Genomic DNA, 23,511 nt, shown 5'->3' with positions numbered 1-23,511 from the left:
AGCACCTTATGTTAGTTGGCATAAAAAATATTCGATCATTGTTTCCAAGATGCTAGATTCTATGTTGCCCCATATAAGGAACCCCTCACAACAAACTGCTTATCAACCTGAGAAGACCAAAAGAGTATCAATAGACCTAGGCTTGGAGAAGAGTGCTGGCTTTGGCACTGCCAAAAGAGAAGCACTCATAACAGTTTCGACGTGTGATAGCAAAGAGAAGAAACAGACTGGATAACACAAGTAAGAAAGGATAGTGTAAATGCTTGCCTCTTTATGTTTCCATTCTTCTAAAAGTGTGTATTAATTTTGCAGCAGATGTATCACCAACATCAGGGTCGGAGTGACCTCTTCACTACTAGGACTTCCTTTCCAATGGAGCGGCATCTGTTTCTGCATGGAGGAAATACACAAGGAGATTCTGGGCTGGTTCTCTCAACTGACGCTAAACCTAGGTTGAAATGGACACCTGAGTTGCATCAGCGATTTGTAGATGCAGTTAATCAATTAGGTGGAGCAGAGAGTAAGTATAAGATTCTTATCTTCTCAATGCACTAGAATAGCTGAGTTCTAACATTCATTTTAATCACTCAGAAGCTACTCCAAAAACAGTCATGAGGCTCATGGGCATTCCAGGACTCACCTTATACCATCTGAAAAGCCATCTCCAGGTACCTGACAACCAGGAATCTCCCATTTAAAATAGTACTAAAAAATTTCAGTGCAATTCATAATTTCTTGAATGTTTCAGAAATACAGGCTCAGTAAGAATCTCCAAGGTCAAGCTAATGTTGGGACAACAAAGAATGGTAAAAACAAGTTTAATTTCCATTGTTACCACTACAATAGCCACATAGCAACTCATGGATGATGACAATTTGCAGCCCTTGGATGTACAGGTGTTGCTGATAGGATTCCTGGAACAAGTGCATTAGCGATGGCCAGTGCAAGCGCCATTCCACAGGCAGAGAAGTAAGAAATTTCCCATGTACTTTATAATTGTAATCCATCTGAATAGTGAAGTAATAGTCCCTTTTACTGGGTGCAAGAACTATTCAAATCGGTGAAGCACTACAGATGCAAATTGAGGTGCAGAGGCAGCTAAATGAACAACTTGAGGTGAGGTACTGACCCTGTTTGCATAATAAGATCTTAACCCACGATAGGCCCATAGAGTAGATGGACATGACATAAGATAAAAAAAAATTCGAGCATCCAGTCAGCATGCCCACATACCAACTAAGAGCATAAGAAAACTGCTATGAATGCTGTATCATCTTTTTTGTATCCTTCACAACAGTGATTCCCACCAGGAATGACCCCCAAGATAACTTTCTCCCTATAGTAAAAGTTAAGCGATGTTCAGAATACATCCAGCCAAACCTTTAGAATTCGGTACCAGTATCTTTATGAATAAGATTGGATATATGTAATTGATCGGGTAGATCTACCCCAAAAATTCCTTTCATAACACTATTTTCTAACTATATTCTCAAATCATTGTACAATAGAATAGACAGTATTATGTAAAGATTAGAGAACTTGGATACTCTCCTCCAGTTTGGCAGCAAACTATTTTTAGAAAACAGCTAAGATTAATATAATGCATATAGTATCAACAATATGAATTGGCTCAATGGTTCTAACCTGAAGCTAATTTGGTATCAGGTACAACGGCATCTACAGCTGCGGATAGAAGCCCAAGGGAAGTATCTGCAGGCAGTTCTTGAGCAAGCTCAAGAGACCCTTGGGAAGCAGAACTTGGGCCCTGCAAGCCTGGAAGATGCAAAAATAAAAATATCAGAACTGGTCTCACAAGTTTCAAATGAATGTCTCAGCAACGCAATTACAGAAATAAGAGAAAGTTCAAGTATACACAGACTAGAGCCAAGGCAAATCCAGTTTGTTGAAAGTTCAGCCAATAACTGTTTGACTGCAGCTGAAGGATTCAAGGAGCAAAGGCTACAAAACCACGGGGTACTCAAAGCATATGATGATAGTACATTATTTTGCCGAAAACAGTCCCAAGATCAAGAATCTCAATATTCCCTTAACAGAAGCTTAAGTGAGCGTAGAATGGGTCATCTGTATAGCGGTAAACAGTATCACAAATCAGAGGGAAGTGACAGTGATACAGAAGTTCTACATGAGTATATCACGCCTCAAAAGAATGGTGGAGGCAGCACAACCAGTTCAACATCAGGAAGCAAAGAAATAAATGTAGAGAAGCTATATCTTGATGAACCAAGCTGCAAAAGACAAACAGTTGACTATCAAAGAGAAAGCAAGCTACTAGATTTTGATCAACAAAGTTCAGGGAAGAATCTTGATCTAAATACTCACAATATAGATGATAACGATCAAGGTTATAGACATTTTGACTTGAACGGCTTCAGCTGGAGTTGATTAGCTGACAATATGTAATACAATCAAGGAGAAGAAATGAGCTTACAAATAATTTCTTCCAAAGTTATAACTACTTTAATTCTGTAAATACATTATGTAGGCCGGGAAAGATTGTAGCTATCTAGAGTTGTACCATAGGTTATAAATAATTCAATGATGTATGAACAAGCTATTGCAAATGTTGAGTTGTACCACAGGATAACTAACGGAAGACAGCATATTAATTATGGCACTCTCAATATGAATACAACGGAAAGCACGCGGATATATTAGAGAACAGAAATGCAACAAGATAAGCATAGAAAAGTACAATTAACAAACTGAGAACTACCCATTCACATAAAAGAGGCAGATTTGATGATGTGCCACTCTTCAGATTGAAGCTTGCCACCCCATGGCAATTACATGTGGGGTCCTCTGAGTCAATGATGTGTGCGCCAATATGGCAAATCATCAAAACAGAAATCTAAAGAGTGGAAAATTATCAAATCTCACCAGAACCTAAGCAGTAAGGGGGGGAAAACACCAGAAACCTTACCGTCTAAATAACACCATCACCTCAATTTAATAACATAACGTAGAAGTTATTCATGCCACCATGAAGCTGACATTTCAGGTTTAGTGGTCAGCACCAACATATCAGGTTTAGAGCTTAGGGCTGCTTGAAACAAAAAAGAATGAAAAAAGGACAAAAGGGAATAACTCATATATTGGTGGACTATTGCAAATACTGTTAGCAAACATTTTTCAAAATGTAAGTGCAACAGCAATGGGATTGCTTCCTCCAGAAAACCATCCATGTTACATAGTACTCCATAGCACAAATAACAGCCAGAGTATAAATTGACAGGTCTGGTCATCAACAAGGTATATACGAGTTATCAGATAGAAGTCTATCCACCACGCTTATTTATATACCCAAGAGGAAATGGCCACTTATTGCATAATAATCCAATTAACAGCTGCCAACCAAGGAGCAGGCTACTTTTGATTTGGCGACCGATCATAATAAGTTCATAAGACATGTATCTACCACTTTTATTTCTCTCCTTATGCTCAATTATACTAGCTACAAGAGCAGAGCACTGTGATAGTATTGCTATGTATGTAACAGCAAGTTCTTATGATGAAGCAGTAACAGCAATAGCCAAACAGTTCATGGCCATGGGAGTAAGCGGCTGCCTACTTCTTGATCCGGCGCACCTTCTTGGCGCCCCAGACCTCCATCCTCCCCTTGGGGCACCCGCACGGCGAGCGGAAGATGAGCACGGTGCGGCCGTTGGGCGGCGCCATCTTCCTGAGCTCCGCCTCGAGCTCGCGGTGCGCGTCGCCGAGCTGGACGGGGCGCGCCCCGGCGGCCGCGAGAAGCGCGGCGCGTCCCCCGGGGAGCGGGAGCAGGCGCTGCTGCTGGCCGCGGACGCACTCCTCCGTCTCGAGCTGGATGTCGAACTCCACCGCCTTGCGCAGCCCGCGGCACCGGGGCTTCCCGCACCTCCGCGCCCGGTGCCCCACGGCGTCCCACGCCACCACACCCGCCACGGCCGCGATCGCCGCCCCGGCGCCCGCCGCGGCGAACGGCGCGTAGTACGACGACGCCACCCCCGCCGCGTCGAGGTCGGACACCAGGCCCCCGACCTCGGCCGCCACCATCCTGACGTAGGGCGTGACGAGGAACGCGAGCGCGGAGACGACGGCCAGCAGCGCCACCGCGTCGACCGCCGCCATCGCGGAGTGGTCGCAGAGGGACGTGAACAGCCTCCGCCTCCCCCTCCGCGGCGACGACCCGCGGCGGGGGCGGGCGGGCGCGGTGCCGCAGGCGGCGGAGTCCGTGGAGGCGGCGGCGGCGTGGTGGCGGTGGCGGTGCTCGAAGGCGCGGAGGAACTCGATGAGGCTGCGGCAATCCGCCATGGCGAGGAGGAGGAGGAGGGGAGGGCGTGGCGGCCTGGCGGGTGGTATCGAATTGGGAATTGGGGTGGAGGAATCGATCGGTATCTTGATCAGATGGGTCGGTGGGTGGTGTGGGGTGGTGCGGTGGCCGCCTGCGACCGCGAGCCGGTCGGTCGGTCGGTCGGTTGGGATGGGGGTGCGGGCCGCGTGCGTGGTGGGTTTCACGTTGGTCGCCTCATGTTTTCGGTTAAATGAAGTACTCCATCAATATGAATTAAAACAACGCATGATTTCATTTTTTTTCTTTGTTACATTTTGGATGACTGGATGGAAGTGTTTGGGCAAAATCTCCACCCAAAACCGCTAAACTGTTTGTATGTCGAATGCAGGCTGGTATCAGATAACATGTCCTGAGTGTGCGGTCTAGTGCTTCAAAGCAATACTTATGATTAACATGAGATTCATCCCAAACAATGAGAGATGTTTTTGCATCATGTAACATCCTCAAATTTTAAACTAAAATTTGACTGCATCATGCTAGCTTTTGATTAAATTTGTTTGGTTCAAAAATCTATTTGATTTTTTATTTAAAATTGGTTCAAGTATTAGAGCCCAACCAATTTACTCTAACTTATTCCCTTTATTCTAAACCCTAGTGAATTTGAGCAATTTCTCTCAAATTCAAACCATAGATTATTTCCTTAGCTTATCCCAATATTAGTGGAGATTTACTATACTCTAAACCCTAGTGAAACCTTTCCAAACTCTTAGTTTGAATTCAAATCTTTTCTAGGGAAATATTCAAAAATTCTGATTTTTACTGTTCATTGTACTCAAGGTGCTCGACAAAATGCCCAGCCCAACTGGAGCAGCCCACCTTCAACCCAATCTTGTGCAAAGTCTAGGTTTGGTCCTAGGGGACCACAACCCACTCAAAAACCGTGGTTTAGTTGGCCTTCTCCTCCCCTTCGCGCGCGCTCTCTGGCAGCCGACCTTGCCGCGCGCTGAGCCGCCGCGCGTCGGTCTCGGGATCGATCGCGCGTGCCCGACCGCCTTGGCGCGCCGTCGCCCGTCCGACGCCCTCAGCCCACCGCCGCCGCACCAATCTCGACGACGACAAAGCCGGGACGACAACCGCCGCACGAAATCACCGCTCGACGCCGTGCGCACCTGTCCAAGCCGCCACCGAGTGCGATTTCGCTTCTACCCGGGGTGAATCGCGCCAATTCTTGCCGCACGGTTGGATTGGAGATAGACGGTGGTATCCCCTCTCACAATTCAAACCATTCACCCCTGAGCCGGCCGTTTTCACCCTCGCCGCTGCCGCGCGTCGCGCTCGGATTGGCGCCAACACGTCGCCAGCCGAATCCACACGCGGTCAAGCCAATCCTTCGCCGGTAAGTATTCAAACGTGGCCTCCCACCACTCAAATCGATCTTGCCCGCCCTCTCTTAGCCTCTGCCACCTTTGCCTCATCCAAATCCCGAGCTCATCCATGGCGATAACTGTGCCCGAGCTCATCCACTCCTCCTAGCCCTATAAATAGGACCCCAATTCCTTCCCTGTCCATCATCGATCATCAACAACCATAGCCCCATAACCCCGAAGCTCTGCTTCACTAATCCATCTCATCAACCACTCTCGCCCGTCGGTCGAACACTTTGTGCGTGATCGACTCCACCCCTCTCCATCCATCCTCCGCCCTAAATAACCCTTAGAACACCTATATCATACCATGTTCTAGTATACTAAGCCCTAACCAAAGCCCTGCGTCGAGTTTTACCTCGCCGCACCAAGCCGAGCACCGCCGCCCCCGCGCTGCTCTGTTCTTCGCCGCCGCAAAGTTTTTCCGGTCGCAATCCGTCGTTTCAACCGATCTCGGTGAGTTCTTCCGTTTCAACCATTTACATATTACCTAGATTCCATTTTAGCAATCCCTTTGCACTATCATGTCACCCTCTGAGCTGCCGACGTGAGCACGGCCGCCGCCTATGGAGGCGCTCGTCGGCAACTATGTTCCGCACCTTGCCAAAGGTTGGCAAGCTGCCAGAATCCCTCTAGATACCTCGTAGATTCTCTAGAACCCCTCCCCTAACCATGTCTAACTCTCATCACTCCGGTCGCCATCACAACCTAACCGTGCCACCGCCGCCCTAGTCGCTAGGCCGTCCACGCATCAAATTAACTCCTCTGCCGCCGCTCGCCGTCGCCGGAGATCCCTAGCTCCCTCCCCTCCTCGGCCGCAACCACTTTCTCCCTCTAGCGTTGCCGCAATCGCCAACCCTAGCGCCGCCGGCTTGAAATGGGGAACGGCTGGAGGTAGAAGAAGAGAAGAGAGACAGAGACTGACAGATGGGACCCACACACAGTACCATTTCACTTTTATTCGATTTTCAAACTTTAGAAGCCCATATCTTTTAAAATATAGATCCAATTTCAGTAAAACTTGGACCAATATTATTCTAAAATCATCCTCTATCTATTGGGCCCCTTTTTGCTATTTTTGCATTTTATTTAAACTCCTTTTTGAATTTGAATTTTATATGTCTAACCCTAGGTCTTGAGGATTCCTCTGACACTCTAGATAATATCAATCAATCTCAGGACATCGAGCAAGGCAAGTTACCATATACCTGTTGATCATTTAAGCCTATATTTTACAAATTATTTATTTATTTATAGCCTTCTATTCAATATTCTATTTTCTATGCATAAATTAATCATAGAAACCCAGATAATTTAGTATTGCTTATTTTGCTTACAATCTGGTTAAAATACCCTATACTTAGATTGGGACAATACATAAGATTTGGATGATTTCCGGGTGGCTAGTATTGTCTCAATCGATATAAGTTTTACCAGGTACTTATGTCGAACGAACGGGTACGACCGCAGTTTCTAGAATAGGGACAAACCTAGTTATTATGTTAATTAGCAATATGGCACCTATGTATAGTGGTTCTTATTTTTAAGTCCTCGCGCAGGAGGCAACTATAGCCGCGAAGGGCAACTTTAACCATTACCATGTACAGGTAAATGGTTTGTGATACTCGGGTATATACTATATGGTATATTTCTAAACCCTGATCGAGATGACGTGGTGTCATACGATCAGTTCCCCTTAAATACCTCGGGAACGCCAGAACTCCTCTTGCTGCTGTTAACATTACGTTCAGAGCATATGAGGATATAAGTTCATGGAACAGGTGCCATAATTGTTATTGACTTAATACTGGGCCATGACTAAAGCCGATGATTATCAGCAAGTCGTGGACTGCGGGTAAAGCGTACATCTGCTGCAGTAGAATATCTTTGAAACTATTCGAATAGCCGTACTCATGGAGTTGAGTATCGGGACTCATATGGTACCTTGGTTAGAAATCTAAAGTTTATATGTTTTATAAATTCTGCTATAACTTTTCCAGATTGTCCAATACCGCTTTTTGCAAAGAACCCTATTATATGTCAATGCATAACATATTTCCATGATAATTTGCTGAGTATTGTGAATACTCATCCTTGCTCTTATAACCCCTTTTTCAGATCTGGGTCAAGAGGAGGACCCTTATAACTATTACTACGAAGACCCTGATAATTTAGAAAATCCCTAAAGGTTATACTTCACTAGTCAGAATGTATAGAAACTTCCGTTGTGTATTAATTAGCTTAGGTGAGTACCTATTATTGTAAAACCCTTAGTATTGTAAGACTTTAACGTATGCAATGAAGAACCAGTTATATTGTATGTATCAATTTTTACTGATCCAGGGATTGATACATTAATCTCAGTCGGATCCAAGTTGTTAGTTTTGGGCTCCGACAGGACTGGTATCAGAGCATATGTTTGACTATAGGATGAACCTTAAGGACTATTAACTAAGCTAAGTTTGAATTTATTTCAAGCTTACCTTTTAAGGGGGGTAGATTTAATCCATGAGCATGTATTATAATATCATTTGTGTATGTCAGGATAATGGCAGAAGAGCATGAGCAAGAACTCATAGAAACTGCAATTACTATCCATGATAATGACTGCACTGATCAACTAATCAATTTGATGACTAAACTGAAGATAAATGAGAAGCCGGAATTCTATTCACATGCTTATCAACGGGGAGAACGTTGGGAATATGATATGACCGTAAAGATCAATCCTCCACGAGGTGAACGTGATATGTATTACTTCCGAACACGTCATAGGCGGGATACCGTGCGAGCTGCACTATATGATGTGTCCAGGGAGGCTTTTCTACGTCTCAATCATATTTACCAAGACAGGTTGCAACACTCTCGCTATTCTTATCATCCTATGCGAGAGCCGGGTGAAGACTATTGCACCCTCCAGAATGTGGATTATCATGAACAACCAGTAAAAGCAACTATGTCTATCTGGATGGAAGCCGCGGATGACATGTATGAAGAAGCTCTGGAACATATGGACGTACAACGTAAACATCTGGAAGAAGCTGAACGCAGAGAAAATGTTCTTAAACACAAATATCGTATACTTCATGAATTATATGAGGAAAGAGAAAAACAAAATTCTATCCTCAATATTTGTGTTGCAGGAGCAGCCTTTTGTCTTCATCAAATCCCAAATATGGGTAGTGATGACGATGATGATGATGATGGTATAGAAGGACATATCTCACCAGTACGTGAAGGTGAACCACATGGGCCAAATCCTCATGATAATGGTGAGGGAGTTTTACAAGGTTTACCACCATCACCACCACCGTTGTATCCTATTCATTCTGATGATGAAGCAGAAGAAATGCATTCAGCTATGGATATCAGTGAGCCTAGTCAAGAACCAGAAATACTCAGGCCAAATCGGGTGTTTCATATCAATGAGTTAAATACTGCCCCAATCTGGACTGAATCTCCAGAGGAAGAGGAAGATCCGGAAGAACGAGAGCTTGAGACACAAGAACATCTTTCTATACATACCAATGATCAAGAAAATAATGAAGACCCTACTCATGCTCTGCTCCCAATATTACTGCATCAACTTCTGCATCTCCTCATGAATTTTCACACTTCGCACCTGCATCATTGTTTACTAATCCCGCAGAAGGCAGTGGTGGATGGCTAGATAAATAGAAGTTATAGATAGTTAGAGGTCTTAAGTGTAGAATAGATAGTTATCCTACTCCTCTCTAACTTCTATGTGTGATTACCTCTTTCTTTGTGGTTATGGTTTTCTTTGGTTTGTTTCTTTGTAGCATACATCATGTACAACTTGTCCATAAATAAAAGCTATGTTTAATTATGGATGTTGACTCCCCTTTGAGAAGATATCAATTACCCCATTTTCTAGATGAGTACGGGCAATGGCAGTACGGGTGAAAGAGAAACAGGAGAAATCCCTTCACCAAATCCTACCACTTTGGCAGAAGTAATGGCAAGACAAACTCAATTATTACAAGCCATAGCACAAAATCAAGGAAGTAAAGGTTACAGCGCACATGCAGAATTTATGAGAATTAAACCACCAGTCTTTTCTAAATCTGAAGAACCTATGGATGCTGAAGACTGGCTAAGGGCTATTGAAAAGAAATTAACCTTGGTCCGAACAAGCGAACAAGAGAAGGTAACCTTTGTAACCCATCAACTAGAAGGACCAGCCAATGAGTGGTGGGAAGCATATCAAGCTTCTATAGAAGATCCTACACATATTATTACATGGATGGAATTTACTACAGCTTTTAGAGATGCTTTTATACCTACAGCTGTGATTAGAATGAAAAAGAATGAATTTCGAAGATTGAGGCAAGGCTTTATGACAGTACAAGAATATTTGAATAAATTTACGCAACTTGCTCGATATGCTGCCTCAGATATTCAAGATGAAAAGGAAAAGATTGAAAGGTTTATAGAAGGACTACGTGATGAACTTCGAGGACCAATGATTAGTCAAGATCATGAAAATTTTCAAAGCCTAGTCAATAAAGTGGTTAGTCTAGAAAATGATCGTAGAATGGTCGAAGGACTTCGTAAGAGAAGAATGAATTTACAACGACAATCACCAACTAGGGGTTCACTACAAGTTCGGAGGCCTTATCCATTTAAGCCATCTTTACCCAATGCAAGACCAGGCATGCCACCAATACTACCAAGACCTGGATTAAAAATGGAAGACTCTCCATGTTATGTTTGTGGGAAAATTGGACATTTTGCAAGACTTTGCCCTAATCGTCAAAATATGGGTGGCCAAATTTCTTATCAGAAACCATCTGCTATAGGTTTTATAAAGAAAAATCCTCCAATTATTAAGAGTGGACCTAATCTTGGACATGGTCAAGTACATCATATTAAAGCAGAAGAAGCGCAACAAGATCCTAATATATTGATGGGTATGTTTACCATAAACTCTAAACCAATTACTGTTTTATTTGATTCTGGTGCCTCTCATTCCTTTTTATCTGCAAAAGCCAGTTGGAATCAGTCTTTACCTAAAGATAATTTAGATAAAGCTATGCTAATACATTCACCTGGAAGAACTGTATTAGTATCATCTATTTGTAGAAATGTTCCGATTAAATTAGGAGATCAAGTATTTTTAATCGATTTGATGATACTACCTACCCAAACCATAGATATTATTCTGGGAATGAGGCGTGCGGCCACCTGGAAGTAACAAGGATACAATTCCCGATGATGCAACAGTCAATGCTATCTTGCCTTGCCTTCTTATAGAATCGTGCGCGAGGGATGGGGGAAGCAGCATGGCGAGGGGGAGGCGACCGCGACCACGTCTTCGGTCATTTCATTGTTTGAAAAGTAAAGACTGAATTTCAATGTAAAAATGTCAGGATAGACAAATTCGATCTCGATCTCGGTCCTGACCGAAATTCAACAACATTTTCATATTTGCAAAGAAATAATGGAAATTTTTAACACAAAAATCACCAAAAAAAATCGTGAACACGTAGAAGTAAAGACTCTTATTATGTTGCATGCCTAGAAGAAGTAGGGAAGTGAAAATTAGAGTTTAATCCTATTGAACTTAGTGGATTGTAGATTGCATTTAGACATTTTTTTAATTCGGTCATTTGGTCTATTCGATTAATTCGATTAACCGAGTAAACTAAGTGAATTTTGACCGAACAAAATTTGGTCTTTCATTACATAGGACCAAATTAATGATTGAATTTCTTAGTGTCGATTTTTTTGGTTCGGTCTTTTTCTACCTACCCTACCAGCGGCGGCGGCTGTGAGCGATGCGATCCAGATGGGGAAGGAGAAAAAACCCTAGAAAGAGACGTGGGCTGACTCGTGTGCGCTGTTCAGATTCAGATCGAATGGTTGAGGATTAGACAGTGACGTGGCTTAATTCCTAAGAGCAGGTATAAGCCACCTATAACCACGTATCGAGAAGAAAAAATAAGAGAGAGAAAAAAGCGGGCTGCAGATTTGTAGCCAGCTGCAACACGGACTCCAATACATTACGTGTGTATGGGACCGGGTATTAATAGTGTAGTATACTTTTATAGTTAACTATTGTATGAATGGGCTATTAGATTAGGCCAGTCCCAACCCAAGACACTAGACATAGTTTCTATAAACTCCACATCATTAAGGAACTAGGACTAGACACTACTCTTTCATCAATGCAAACACCACTCTTCCATACTTAAATTTAATGCTACTTATCTCACATGATGTCTTGTATGTTGTGTAGAAACCATGTCTTATGCAAGACCTGATTTCCTTCGTTTTCCTTATTTATTCATTTACCACATCATCTTTCATCTTAGGTGGTAGTTTATTTAATGTTATGGACACCATCCTAATCATTGGGTTGGGGTTGGGAATGGCCTTAGAGCAAGTTTAATAGTATAGCCAACTACTAGCTCCAATTCATCTATATCCAATCTAATAGCTTATTCATACAATAGTTACACACTACACTATTAATACATGGTCCCACCTGTCATACATACACTTCATCTTTGCAGTTCGTGCTACAGCTGGCTACAAATATGTAGCCCGCTGCTTCTCTCTCTCCTCATTTATTTTCTTAAAATATGTTTGCAGCTAGTTTATAGCCTGCTATTGTACCTGCTCTTAGCTATAGATGATTTGGAGCCAGTAGTTGGCTATACTATTAAACTTGCTCTAATAGGGATCCAGGCGATTAAGGCCCTGTTTGTTTCAGCTTAAGATTAGTGTAATCTAAATTATAGAACTAGATTACTATAAGCTGGATTATAATAAGCCAACATAGAATAAGATGCTAGCTGTTTGTTTCTCTGGATTATTATCTGTTTGTTAGTTGTTAGCCACCCAATAATCTTAAAAAACACATTTATAGTGGCTTACCAGATTATAGTAATCTGGCTTATCTATAACTAATATAAATATTCGTATATTTCCGGTCGTCACCTCATAGGTGCGGTGATTTTTCGTCCCCCTCGCCTCCCCCCAAATCCCAGTCGGAATTCCATCACCACCACCCAAAAAAAAAAATTCCTAATTAGAATTCAATCAATCACACAAATAAAATAAAATAGGAGGAAATATTATACACACAAATATATCACAAAAAAAAATCGAAGAGGAAGTCGCCGTCGAACCGCCGCCGCCATCGTAGGGACGCCAGGCCGCCACAGCTCCCCTCCCGCTGGATCCGACGGAGGGGAGGGGCGCCACCGCCGTTGGGACGCTGGCGGGCCGCCGACGCCTCCCCGGGCGCCGCCGCTGGTGGTGGGGGAGGACGTCGCCGCGCTGCCGATGGTAAGGGAGGACACAGTCGTACCGCTGGTGATGGGGGAGCCGCCGTCGCCGCTGGCGGGGGGAGGGCGCTGCCGCTGCCGCTTGGGCTCGGCGAGAGAGGCGTCGTCGCCGCCGCCGCTGCTCGAGGGGAGGGCGCCGCCGCTGCTTGGGCTCGGGGGGAGAGGCGCCGCCGCCGCCGCAGTCGCCACTGCTCGCGGCAGGAGGGGCGCCGTCGCCGCTGCTCGTGGGGTACCGCCGCCGCCGCCGCTCGGAGGCGCTAAGTGGAGGGCGGCGAAGAGAGAGATAGGAGGGAAGGAAATAGGCTAGGGTTTCGGCGGCTGAGGGGGTTTTGTTTCCCCGATCTCGAGGCTCGGCCGTCCGGTCAAAACCCTAGAGATTGGACGGACGGCGTCGACCGGGTCGATTTCGGCCCAAAATGGGATCGAGAGCGAGACCACTTTTCCGGCCCAAGCCAAGGTTGTGGCCTGGGGAGGGGAAGTGCACCCGCGCATGCGCAAAAGGCCGTGGGCCGACCGGCAAGGGCTGGGAAGAAGTCTATTTTAGGTCCCTCGGGCCGAAGAAAAAGAGAAGTAGTTCATTTTTAGTGCTTCTTTTTTTAGAAGCATTTACAATTATAGTTATTGAATGTGTTTATTTCGAATCAAACCTAAAATAAAGGATTTTCTTTCTTTTTACAATTAAACAATTTGTTAAATGATGTTTGTATTATTAAAATTAGCAATTAAGCTATGAAAATTCCAATAAAATTCTAAAGAGTGTAACTAATCATGGAGAATTTAATAAAATTAAATTTAACCATGTTATTTTATTTCTCGCATTTGCTTTACTTGTAAATTTATTTAATTATACACATACCTACTTAAAAATACCAAAAATTTCAACGAATTTGTATTTTAAATAATTGCATATTTTTTGATCTGTACGCTTCCCGTTGCAACGCACGGACACTTTTGCTAGTATATTATATTAATCTATCATAATAAGCTATATGTTTGTTTCAGCTTACTTCTAATAATCCAAATTATAATAATTCTAAACTGAATTAAACAGAGCCTAAATTCATTTCCTTGCTTGGTACGGAGTATAAACCTCGATATTAGCGGGGCTCATAAATTATTTTCCTGGTTATTACTTATTAGCGCCTAACGCTTCGGATAATGGAGCGTCGTAAATTATTTTTTCTGATTATTAGCGCTTATTAAGAAACCCTAATAGATAGCTATAAAAACCCACTCTTCTCTCCCACCGTTCCAGCCTCCAGCGACCGTCCGCCAGGCTCATTCCCGACGATGCCGGAGCGCTTCGATCCTGCCGGCCGCCGGCGCAGGGGCATTCTCCCGCCGCCCGTCGGCGCAGGGGCATCGACGGGCCTCCGACGCCGGCCTCCTGACGTCCATATCGCCGGCACAGGCGCATCGGCGGAACGGTCGGAGCCCGCGCTGTCGCCTCCTGACCGACAGATCGAGGTCCGACCGCCGGCGTCCGACGTCTCATCGGTGTGCCGGCACAGGCGCATCGACGGAACAGTCGGAGCCCGCGCCGTCGCCTCCTGACCGACAGATCGGGGTTCGGCCGCCGGCGTCAGACGCCTCATCGGTGTGCGGCCGGGCTGGGCCTTGGCCTGTTAGATGGGACTAGGCCCAGCTAAGTTTAGCCGTTGCCCGCCCACATATTCGTCTCGCGCCCCAAACCCTCCTCCTCTCGCCTCTTCTCAAATCCGGGAAGGCGGCGCATCCCCAGCGACGAGGGGAAGGCGTCGCATCTCCGGCGATTGGAAGCTGATCGGGCCACGGACCTCACGGTACTTCCTCCCCTTCTCTCCTCCCATGTGAAGCTAATGGCGCTGGATTTCTCGAAAATTAGGGTTTCTATTTACTTTTACTTATGTTGATGCATTCTTCCCCTCCCCCAACTCTCCCAAATCCCCAACTAAATCCACTAATTGCTGCTGCTTTCGTTATTGCGTAGGTCTTGCTTCCCTCGCCCCATCTCGACTCTTGGAAGGCGGCGGCGCATCCGCCGCGACGAGGGGAAGGCGTACAACAGGTAGAGCTAGCTGCTGCTCGGATCACGACCTCACGGTACTTCCTCCCCTTCTCTCCTCCCTCTCCCTCCTCATCCTCCTTCCCATGTGAAGAATGGCGCTGGATTTCTCGAAAATTAGGGTTTCGATTTACTTTACTGATGTTGATGCATTCGTGTTCCCATCCCCTCCACTCTCCCAAATCCCCAACTAAATCCACTAATTCTTCCGTGCTGATTCGATTTATCGTACTAGTTTGACCCCTCCACTCTCCCAATCCCCCCAAATAATTGTATAATTGTGTCACCACATGCAGGGAAATGAGTTGGTTTTCACGGTTTGGGCTTCTGCGCTTGAAGCATTCTGCTACCAATCCTCGGGCCTTTACACAAAAAACCAAAGACACTTGCTGGGATAGTGCCCCTCTGGTTACTGGTATGGATGGTTCAAGGTGGCGGCAGGATGTTAGTGGTTGTGCAGTTTGAAAAGCTTGAATGGAAAACTCGGGCTGTGCGGGTTCGAGTTTGACCATATTCATCCGTACGCGGCAGATAATTTGTTCCAGTCCATTTCCATTTCCATTTAGAAATTTATATGTATACTGGCGAATTTCTGTTGAAGTAATCATTTCTGTTTGAAGTATTGTTAATTTGACCATTGCAGTTTACATTGTGCTTAGAAAGTATTCCAACTTAGACCTTCAAAATAACACCCCAACTCCAGCTGTGCATGCAACTTATTAATCAAGAGAAGTCATCCTTTTGCATTATTCCACCACCACACTGTGACTCCAATTTTTTCATGGTTCATACTGCTTTTGAGAGGGTTTTACACATATTGGTGTCAAGTCTGTTACATGTTTACATCAACGTTCTCATGAGCATGTACACATGGTAAAATAACATTATGGCCTTGTTTGTGATGCAAGCATGACACAATTTCTCATTGTTAGTAGATAAAGGGATTGAATTGAGGCGCTATAAATGTTAATTTCAATGTTCAATGATATACGACTTAATTAACTAGTTTTGTGGTATGAATAGGATAGATAGTCCCATTTTGTATGTTTTGTTAATCTTATTTATATATTTTTGTTTATATAGGTGGTCTTAACACTCCAGAAAATTGTGCTATAATTCAAGGTAGAGCTAACAGAAATTGTGCTATAATTCAAAGTAGAGCTAACAGAAGGGATGATATTCTAGACGAGATGGAAGTTGCTGCTATAGCTTCTAGAATCAATTGGACAGGTATGCATTTTATATTGATGAAATTCTGGATGAGATGGAAGTTGCTGCTTTATCTTGTAGAATTAATTGGACAGGTATGCATTTTATATTGATGAAATCTGAACTAATTATAAATTTACATTTCATTATTTTTTTGTTTATTTAGAGTATCAATTAGCTTCAATTGAAGCTGCTGTGATTGGTAACATAATTAGGGATGGAAAGGTCATTGAAATTGCTCCAAACTCGAAAGGAGGACCTCTACAGGATGTGCTGAGAAGTTTGCTTGAAAAGTAAGTGTATTTACTAAACTTGTTTCATACATATTTAACAGAATAACAAATTTGTAGTGCTTTTTAGCTGATTTTTTTCTGCAGTTATATGATCACTATTCGTTGGTCACAGATTGCAATGTTGTTGATGTGTTATCCACTAAAAATTGTGCTTTTGCTCATATTTATGTCCTCAGAAATGAATTGATGATAAATAAACTGTGTGATGAGGATGCTCCACTGGAAAGTACCGCTTCAAGGTAGTTATTTTTAGATCTACTGCATCTCATTTGATTTCGTGATGTTTTAAACATCAGCATTTGATGCAATTCTCCTTAGATATAGGAGATCCTTTACTGACTATTTTGTGATGATTTAAACATCTAGTGTCATTTTGTAGCTCTTCCTTTAAATTTTTCTCTCACCGCTGTGCAGGCCGCTCTCAGGCTTCTTTTTCAACACATTATGTAAGGAGCCTGGGTATCTCGCATTTGACACCATACGCTGTGGCAAGCTTCTTTACCCTGAGTCACGCTTTGCTGCATTACCAGAGCCCGTATCTGTCCTTGCATCCACGCGTGGCCTTGTCTGCGTCTGTGGAAAGACAACAGGCTTGTACTATGTAACCAACACGACCACCTTCAAGTGGGTTCAGCCACCACGCCACCGTTGTGATCATGGAGAACCAGCAGTTGTCATCACATTCGAGGAACCCCTGACATCCTGCTTCGACGGTGCTGTTGAGCATTATCATGTCGTCGCTGCCCTCCACCTCAAGGGCAGCGTCTGGACATCTGAGTCATACTCCTCCAGGACTGGGAGGTGGACTATTGCTAAAGATGCCCCTCCTGCTGTGGAGGTGAAGGCGGAGTCTGGTGTTGGTACACTGGGCTGCGCCTTCTGGCGCACTTCCCTTGGGTCTATCCTCTGCTATGACCCGGGGAAGGACCTCCTTAAAGTCATCCCTGCCCCTCGAGTGGTAAACCAAGATACCGTATGGGAGCTTGGGGAAATGGAGGGAGATCTTACTGTGACATCCTTCAAGGATGTTGACGTGCTTTTACTTGTTCTTCCATTCTTTCTGTAGGAGTACTTTTTACCATGTTCCTGTTGTTTTCTTTGCTTTTTCTGGAATAAACTACCCAGTAATTTTCTGTCATGTAATTGTAATTGTTTGCGTGCATGTCTTAATACGGCAAGCTAATCACATCTCGTCTCCGACAAGTTATGCTAGATCCTCCGTGGCAAAATTTGGGAGTTCAGTGTGTTCTTTTTTGTCAAAGTTCCTCACTCAATGTATGCCGGTTTATTATAACGGTCACGCGGAATAAGGTGTGTCTAGTTCGTTTGAAAAAAAAGTTAAAAATTTACGTGTATAAAAAAGTTTTGGATATGATGTGATGTGATGGAAAGTTAGGGGTATTTGGGATGTAACTAAACACGGCCATAAGAGTGACACTTCATAGGCAGTCCCCCTGCAACCCTCGAGAAAGGTGGCAAAGGGGCCTATAGCCAGGTAAAGAGCAAGTATAACTATTGGCTTCACCTAGCACTCCACGTAATCATAGATCAATGTGTTAATTTATAAGCATTAAGCAGAAACATCGCAAGACCAAGTTTAGACACCGATTTGCCTTTCCAAGTTCCTGCCAACTGTAATAAAATAATTACTTTACTGCCTCATTTTCAGCACCAAAGTTAAATTCAGTAAAGTTAGATTCGATAAAGCGAAGTACATAAGAGCAGGTACAATAGCAGGCTATAAGCCAGCTGCAAACATATTTTAAGAAGATAAATTAGGAGAGAGGAGAGCAGCGGGCTACAGATTAATAGCCAGCTATAGCACGGACTTCAAGACGCAGCGTGTCTATGACAGGTGGGACTAGGTATTAATAGTGTAGTATATAACTATTGTATGAATGAGCTATTAAATTGGCTATAGATAAATTAAAGCTAGTAGTAGTTGGCTATACTATTGAACTTGCTCTAATGGCAAACATAACCTGGGGTATGCATTTTTTAAACACTGAAATACATGACACATGGATCAAGCTGTCAGTGAACATGCCTCTCATCAGAATAACTTTTAGGATATGGAGACATGCAAAAGTCTTAGATGCTGCAACATTACTCTTCAGTTTGCTGGAGTTATCAACTGTTTATTGCAGACAGTAAGAGAATAATAAGAGCTTAATTGTTCCAAACAAAAAAGAAAAAGAAAAACTTTTATTCATAAACTTGAAACTGACCTTCAAACTCTCCATGCACAGCAATAACGACCTGTCACCAGTAAAATAAACAGGAAATCCAATCTAGCGCACAATGGTCTGTTTCAGCAATTTTCAAGTTTTATATGATCTATATTTGCACCCACTTCACAAGTTGTTCTTGTGGCGGCAATTCAGTCTTTACTTAAAAACAAAATGAACCAAACAACAATATGTTCATCTGAAGTCCAAACGGCCAGACTAAAATGGATTTACATCTCGATGAGGTCTACAAATCCACGGTCTCCAATCGCTCGTCCATCCGAGCTACGGTTCAAACAATCAACCTTTCAGTCCCTACTCAAAGCGCCCAGTCAATGCCAAGCACACATGTAGTAACATAGGCTAGCTCACCAATCCATGGTGTTTATATATACAATATGCCATACAAGGCAAATGGTTGCATCGAGAAAATAGTACAAGTACAACAGACCAGTTACTGACCATTTATACAACAGACCAATTAAAGTTGAGACTTAAGAGAGAGTATGCTCAAAGTTAATGCCTCTAACTATATTATTTGTTTTTGTTTTGTGGGCTTATTCTCCTATACTGGTTATGTTATTTTCTTTGTACACAAGCATATATATATATTCCTTCTTTTGGTCTATATGAATTGAATCTAGTTGATGTGCACAAATCTAGATCAGAAAGAATGTGTCTTGTTGTCCTGGATTATATGTTCGTTTATATATACAACTTGATGAAGTTCTTTACATTGCAAAAGAATCATAGGAAAGAGTCTGAACATTGAAGTTATTCAGGATATATTACAAAATTTTGTCTAGATTTCTGCATTTAACATGGTGCCTTGAGGCAGCGCAACTACTGTACATGTAACTAGAGATCAAGGCTGCGCACCTAGAGCTTGCTCATTGGGTTGCCAAACAATGCAAGCACCAAACAAGTAGGTTGCAAAAATATTTTCTAGATAAACTGAATTAACAGCCACATGATCAATCTAAGTAATTTTTCACATAGGTAGTTAACAGCCGTTCGTTTGTCCAATGTGCCAACTAATCCAAATAACAAATTTTAGTTCCATCACTGGATATATATTCAAGTAAGATTCATGTGTTATTAGTTAATAAAGGTCCTACCACTGGATATAATTGATATTGTATACATCAATGAACGAACAATGAGTAAATGATAACGGTTAAACTGTTGAATTTTTTGAGACATAACAATATATACTAACCTTTAGTTTCGTCATAATAAATGCTCAACAAATTAATGTGCACAAACAGCTGCATACATTACCAGAATCATCTTGGTCTGCTAGAAAACTTGTGCTTGTAAACCAAAAAGGCTAAAAAAAAAAGACACGCACACACTCCCATACGTGGAACCATATGCAAGATATCATGACCTCTTAGATAATTAAGTAGATGGTACACAAGCGTAACTTAGGGTGTGTTTGAGGAGAAGGGGATTGATGAGATTAGGAAGATACGCAAAACGAGGTGAGCCATTAACTCATGATTAATTGAGTATTAACTATTTTAAATTCCAAAAATGGATTAATATGATTTTTAAAGCAACTTTCATATAGAAAATTTTTGCAAAAAATACACCGTTTAGTAGTTTGGGAAGCGTGCGTGTGGAAAACGATGTGCATTCTCACTCCCTATCACCCAAACGAACGCAGCCTTAGTAAGAAACACGGAACGTAAAAGGACAACTAGTTATTACAGTGAAGTGATTTGGGGAGCAAACTGCTCTTACTGCAGTAACATGTGGAGTGATGCAGGACACACCAGCAGCAGATGGTTTTCCATCAAAATTTCCGCCAATTTTCAGTAAGTGGCTCCCCCCCATCGTCGTATTCGCCTAACTCTTTTTGTAGGTACCAAGAGTCGACAGGTAGTCCTAAATCCCTATCCTTTTGGGCGCGAGCTAATTCCTTTACGTCTTTATGAAGATACTGGTTCCAGCAATATGTTCTCTTTGCATTGAACTTGAATATACGGAAGCGGCGAACCATCTGAGCATGATCATACTTCCTGTTGTATGACTTGCAATAGCGCTCAAATAAGGCCCACACGGCTTCGTCCGACTCAAGGTCCTCTTTTGTCACGCACTTTCCATCATCTATATATCACAAACAAATCAACAATTTTGCAAACATTACATCAGTAAAAGTGCTCAAGAAAACAGTGAATTGTACGAATAGCATGCAACAATTGAATGAATTTAATACAGACCAGAGATGGATGTATTCCTCCTAAATCCTAATCCCCCTGCCTGCCTATCTAGACTATGCTAAATTGGAGAGCTGCACCATGAGGACAGGGAGGGATCAGGGAGGGATTGGTTATGATTTACCTGGAGGTTCACTGCTGTAGCGGAAGGAGAGGCGGGCAGCGTCGTCCAGTGGGGGACGAGGCTTCAAGCGGGCGGCGCGAGATGCGGCCGCCGCAGCTAAGCCGGCGGAGCGAGATGCGGCCGCCGCGTCATGGCGCGCCACCGCAGCTAAGCGGGTGGCGCGAGATGTGGCCGCCGCTTGACGGGCGACCGCCGTCACGAGCTTCGACGCCATTGTTAGGGTTCTTCGGTCGGGCTTTGTCTGTTGCACATCTCAAACAAAATATCGATGATAGTAGTGTGTATGTTGCGTTTTTCCCCCTTTTTTGAGTTTTTTTATGTTGAGTATTTTTGCAAAAAAAACTCCTCGCTTTTCACGGTATATATCCTCGAACCGACTGACACCCTGTTATGTTTTATTTGGAAAACCCCTCGGTTTGAATAGAAATACAATATGAATGCCAAGTTTAGTTCCAAACTATTTCTTTAAACTTTCAACTTTTCCATCACATCAAAACTTTTCTACACATAAACTTTCAACTTTTCCATAACATCGTTCCAATTTCAACCAAATTTACAATTTTAGCGTGAACTAAACACACCCGATGAAAAGAAAATTCTGTTTATAGGGGTAATGCTATAAACATGAAAAAGACACGGGCTTTCCTGAAAAGCAGTCATATCTACCCCAAAGGCCCAAGGGTTAATTAGATCCATGCCACTGCATATTAAAAAAATACCACTACTATTTGCGATATCGGCTATGTGCCACTGGAATTTAGGGAAATTGGAACTATGCCAATTCCGTCCAGTTTTTTGTCAACCTCCGTCATCTCTCTCCCTCTTCCTTTCTTCGGTTCAGGAGCAGAAAGCAAGCGCGCCGGGAGGAGGTTGGTAGCTGCAGCAACGAGTGTTGGGGACGGCGGTGCGGCGGTGGGCGGGGTGGCGACCGGCACGGGGGCGATGGCCGGGGACCTCGCCCGGGGAGTGGGCGACGACGATGCTGGCGCAGCCCTGCCCGCCGGTTCCGAGACGAGGCGCTCCATGTTCAGCTGGGATGACAAGTTCGTCAGAGCGCAAGCATTGGTCACCAAGGCACTAAAACCTATCCTCCTCCTGATTCGATCTTGTTCATGTGAATCCAAATTTCTGCTTAATTTGGATTGTGGATGTTAACATTATACAATTAATCTTGCATTCCTGCCGCTTTCCTCCAAGGGAAGCTCCCGGCCGATGGTAGCCACGCCGAGATGAAGACCAACCTAGACCAGTTCATCTGCAACCTCATGCAGCACTCCGGCGGCAATCGAAAGATGGGGCAGAGAACGAAGATGTACATTTGATAAGAGCAATCGAAAACAACACATATCGTATTAATAGTTTATTCGCATAATTGCCTTAATCTGTTGGGTGTTTACACCTTGTTATACATTTTAATGTTCCATGACTACTATAAGGAGGTAAGAAGGTCTAGAGGTTGTGGGGTGACACGTATCGTAGCTGAGTCGGTCGACCCACCCTGCCTAATGGGTAGATCCGCCCCTGACGTGACCCTGGCGTCCCTCGTCCTCGCCGTGCACGTCGACCACCTGATGGCGGCGAGGGCGGCCTCGCTCCAGTGCGGTGGCGGCGGCCGCCGCCGGCGCAGCTCACCGCGTCCGCTCGGTCACAGGTGGACTACATCCTCGGCGCTTGACGACGACGACGACGCAGGCGCAGCCGGATCTCCCTCATACGATGATGGCGACACCTCCTGCTGCATCTACGGTGGAGGAGAGAGAGGAAGGGGAAAGAGAAGAGAGGGGAGGGATGTGGGGCCCACGTGCAGTTTGGGGCTAACGGGGATTTTTGATGGAAAATGTGATGCAGTGGCATGGTTCTAATTTCCCTGATTTCAGTGGTACGTAGCCGATATGACGAATAGTAGTGGCATTGCTTTGATATGCCATATTTGCACTTTTGCAGTGGCATGGATCCAATTAACCAAGGCCCAAACCCTACCCGGCCGTCTCCCCATCTCCTCCCTACCGCGCCCCGCACCGGCGGCGGGGACCTGTCTCCGCCGTTCGTCCTCCCCACGATGCCGTCGTCCGCTCTCCCCCCGCCGCCACCTTCCGCCCTCCCCCTGCCGCCTCTGTGCGCCATCCCACGTGCAGTTTGGGGCTAACGGAGATTTTTGACCTAGCTTTGACCTATCCAACTAGCTTTGACCTAGTTGGATAGGTTAAGAAATAGAATATTGGCAATACAATATATCATGCAATTTTCTAAACATAGCTTCACAAAAATATGGTTCATTTTATTCCTCACAGAAGAAAAGTGTTCTTCATTTTACAGTGAATATTCCTTGAGGCATTGAAGTTAGTTGTTATTGTGCCAATGTT

General features: G+C 43.9%; 4 protein-coding genes across 7 annotated transcripts; 2 read left to right on the top strand and 2 right to left on the bottom strand.

The window, feature by feature from the left end:
* The first annotated feature begins 98 nt into the window (after positions 1-98).
* Positions 99-3,182, top strand: LOC127774140 (myb-related protein 2-like). 4 transcript variants are annotated; one of them, XM_052300423.1, is made up of 7 exons: positions 99-240; positions 316-520; positions 592-668; positions 749-806; positions 882-969; positions 1,047-1,116; positions 1,666-3,182. In XM_052300423.1, exons 2-7 carry the CDS (start codon positions 316-318, stop codon positions 2,401-2,403), a joined length of 1,236 nt encoding a protein of 411 aa, XP_052156383.1. In that variant the 5' UTR covers positions 99-240; the 3' UTR covers positions 2,404-3,182. The 4 variants fall into 4 exon arrangements, with proteins under 4 accessions (XP_052156383.1, XP_052156386.1, XP_052156382.1 ...); XM_052300426.1 differs by having other exon boundaries at positions 313-520; positions 897-969; XM_052300422.1 differs by having other exon boundaries at positions 313-520.
* Positions 3,183-3,220: 38 nt separating this feature from the next.
* LOC127774142 (uncharacterized protein At5g19025-like) lies at positions 3,221-4,355 on the bottom strand. Its single transcript, XM_052300427.1, has one exon. It carries the CDS (start codon positions 4,309-4,311, stop codon positions 3,586-3,588), a length of 726 nt encoding a protein of 241 aa, XP_052156387.1. The 5' UTR covers positions 4,312-4,355; the 3' UTR covers positions 3,221-3,585.
* Positions 4,356-15,382: 11,027 nt separating this feature from the next.
* On the top strand, positions 15,383-18,027 carry LOC127772694 (uncharacterized). The gene is made up of 5 exons (XM_052298648.1): positions 15,383-15,592; positions 16,156-16,302; positions 16,448-16,574; positions 16,751-16,813; positions 16,989-18,027. The coding sequence occupies exons 1-5, from the start codon at positions 15,547-15,549 to the stop codon at positions 17,638-17,640; spliced, it is 1,035 nt and encodes a 344-aa protein (XP_052154608.1). The 5' UTR covers positions 15,383-15,546; the 3' UTR covers positions 17,641-18,027.
* Positions 18,028-20,032: 2,005 nt separating this feature from the next.
* LOC127774632 (uncharacterized) lies at positions 20,033-21,413 on the bottom strand. The gene is made up of 2 exons (XM_052300913.1): positions 21,149-21,413; positions 20,033-20,914 (listed from the first exon to the last, which is right to left on the bottom strand). The coding sequence occupies exons 1-2, from the start codon at positions 21,360-21,362 to the stop codon at positions 20,601-20,603; spliced, it is 528 nt and encodes a 175-aa protein (XP_052156873.1). The 5' UTR covers positions 21,363-21,413; the 3' UTR covers positions 20,033-20,600.
* Positions 21,414-23,511: the final 2,098 nt, after the last annotated feature.

Source organism: Oryza glaberrima, chromosome 5, assembly GCF_000147395.1.
Source record: "Oryza glaberrima chromosome 5, OglaRS2, whole genome shotgun sequence".
Taxonomy (NCBI): Eukaryota; Viridiplantae; Streptophyta; class Magnoliopsida; order Poales; family Poaceae; genus Oryza; species Oryza glaberrima.
Note: the sequence above shows the minus strand (reverse complement) of the source record. Positions and strands in the feature narration are given on the sequence as shown.

Coding starts and splice junctions, on each gene's coding strand:
- LOC127774140 (XM_052300423.1), top strand. CDS start 316: ATGTATCACCAACATCAGGGTCGGAGTGACCTCTTCACTACTAGGACT. Junction 521..591: donor TCAATTAGGTGGAGCAGAGA/GTAAGTATAAGA, acceptor TTAATCACTCAG/AAGCTACTCCAAAAACAGTC. Junction 1,117..1,665: donor AGCTAAATGAACAACTTGAG/GTGAGGTACTGA, acceptor ATTTGGTATCAG/GTACAACGGCATCTACAGCT.
- LOC127774142 (XM_052300427.1), bottom strand. CDS start 4,311: ATGGCGGATTGCCGCAGCCTCATCGAGTTCCTCCGCGCCTTCGAGCAC.
- LOC127772694 (XM_052298648.1), top strand. CDS start 15,547: ATGGAAAACTCGGGCTGTGCGGGTTCGAGTTTGACCATATTCATCC. Junction 16,303..16,447: donor TTCTAGAATCAATTGGACAG/GTATGCATTTTA, acceptor TTGTTTATTTAG/AGTATCAATTAGCTTCAATT. Junction 16,814..16,988: donor CTGGAAAGTACCGCTTCAAG/GTAGTTATTTTT, acceptor ACCGCTGTGCAG/GCCGCTCTCAGGCTTCTTTT.
- LOC127774632 (XM_052300913.1), bottom strand. CDS start 21,362: ATGGCGTCGAAGCTCGTGACGGCGGTCGCCCGTCAAGCGGCGGCCACA. Junction 20,915..21,148: donor CTACAGCAGTGAACCTCCAG/GTAAATCATAAC, acceptor TGTGATATATAG/ATGATGGAAAGTGCGTGACA.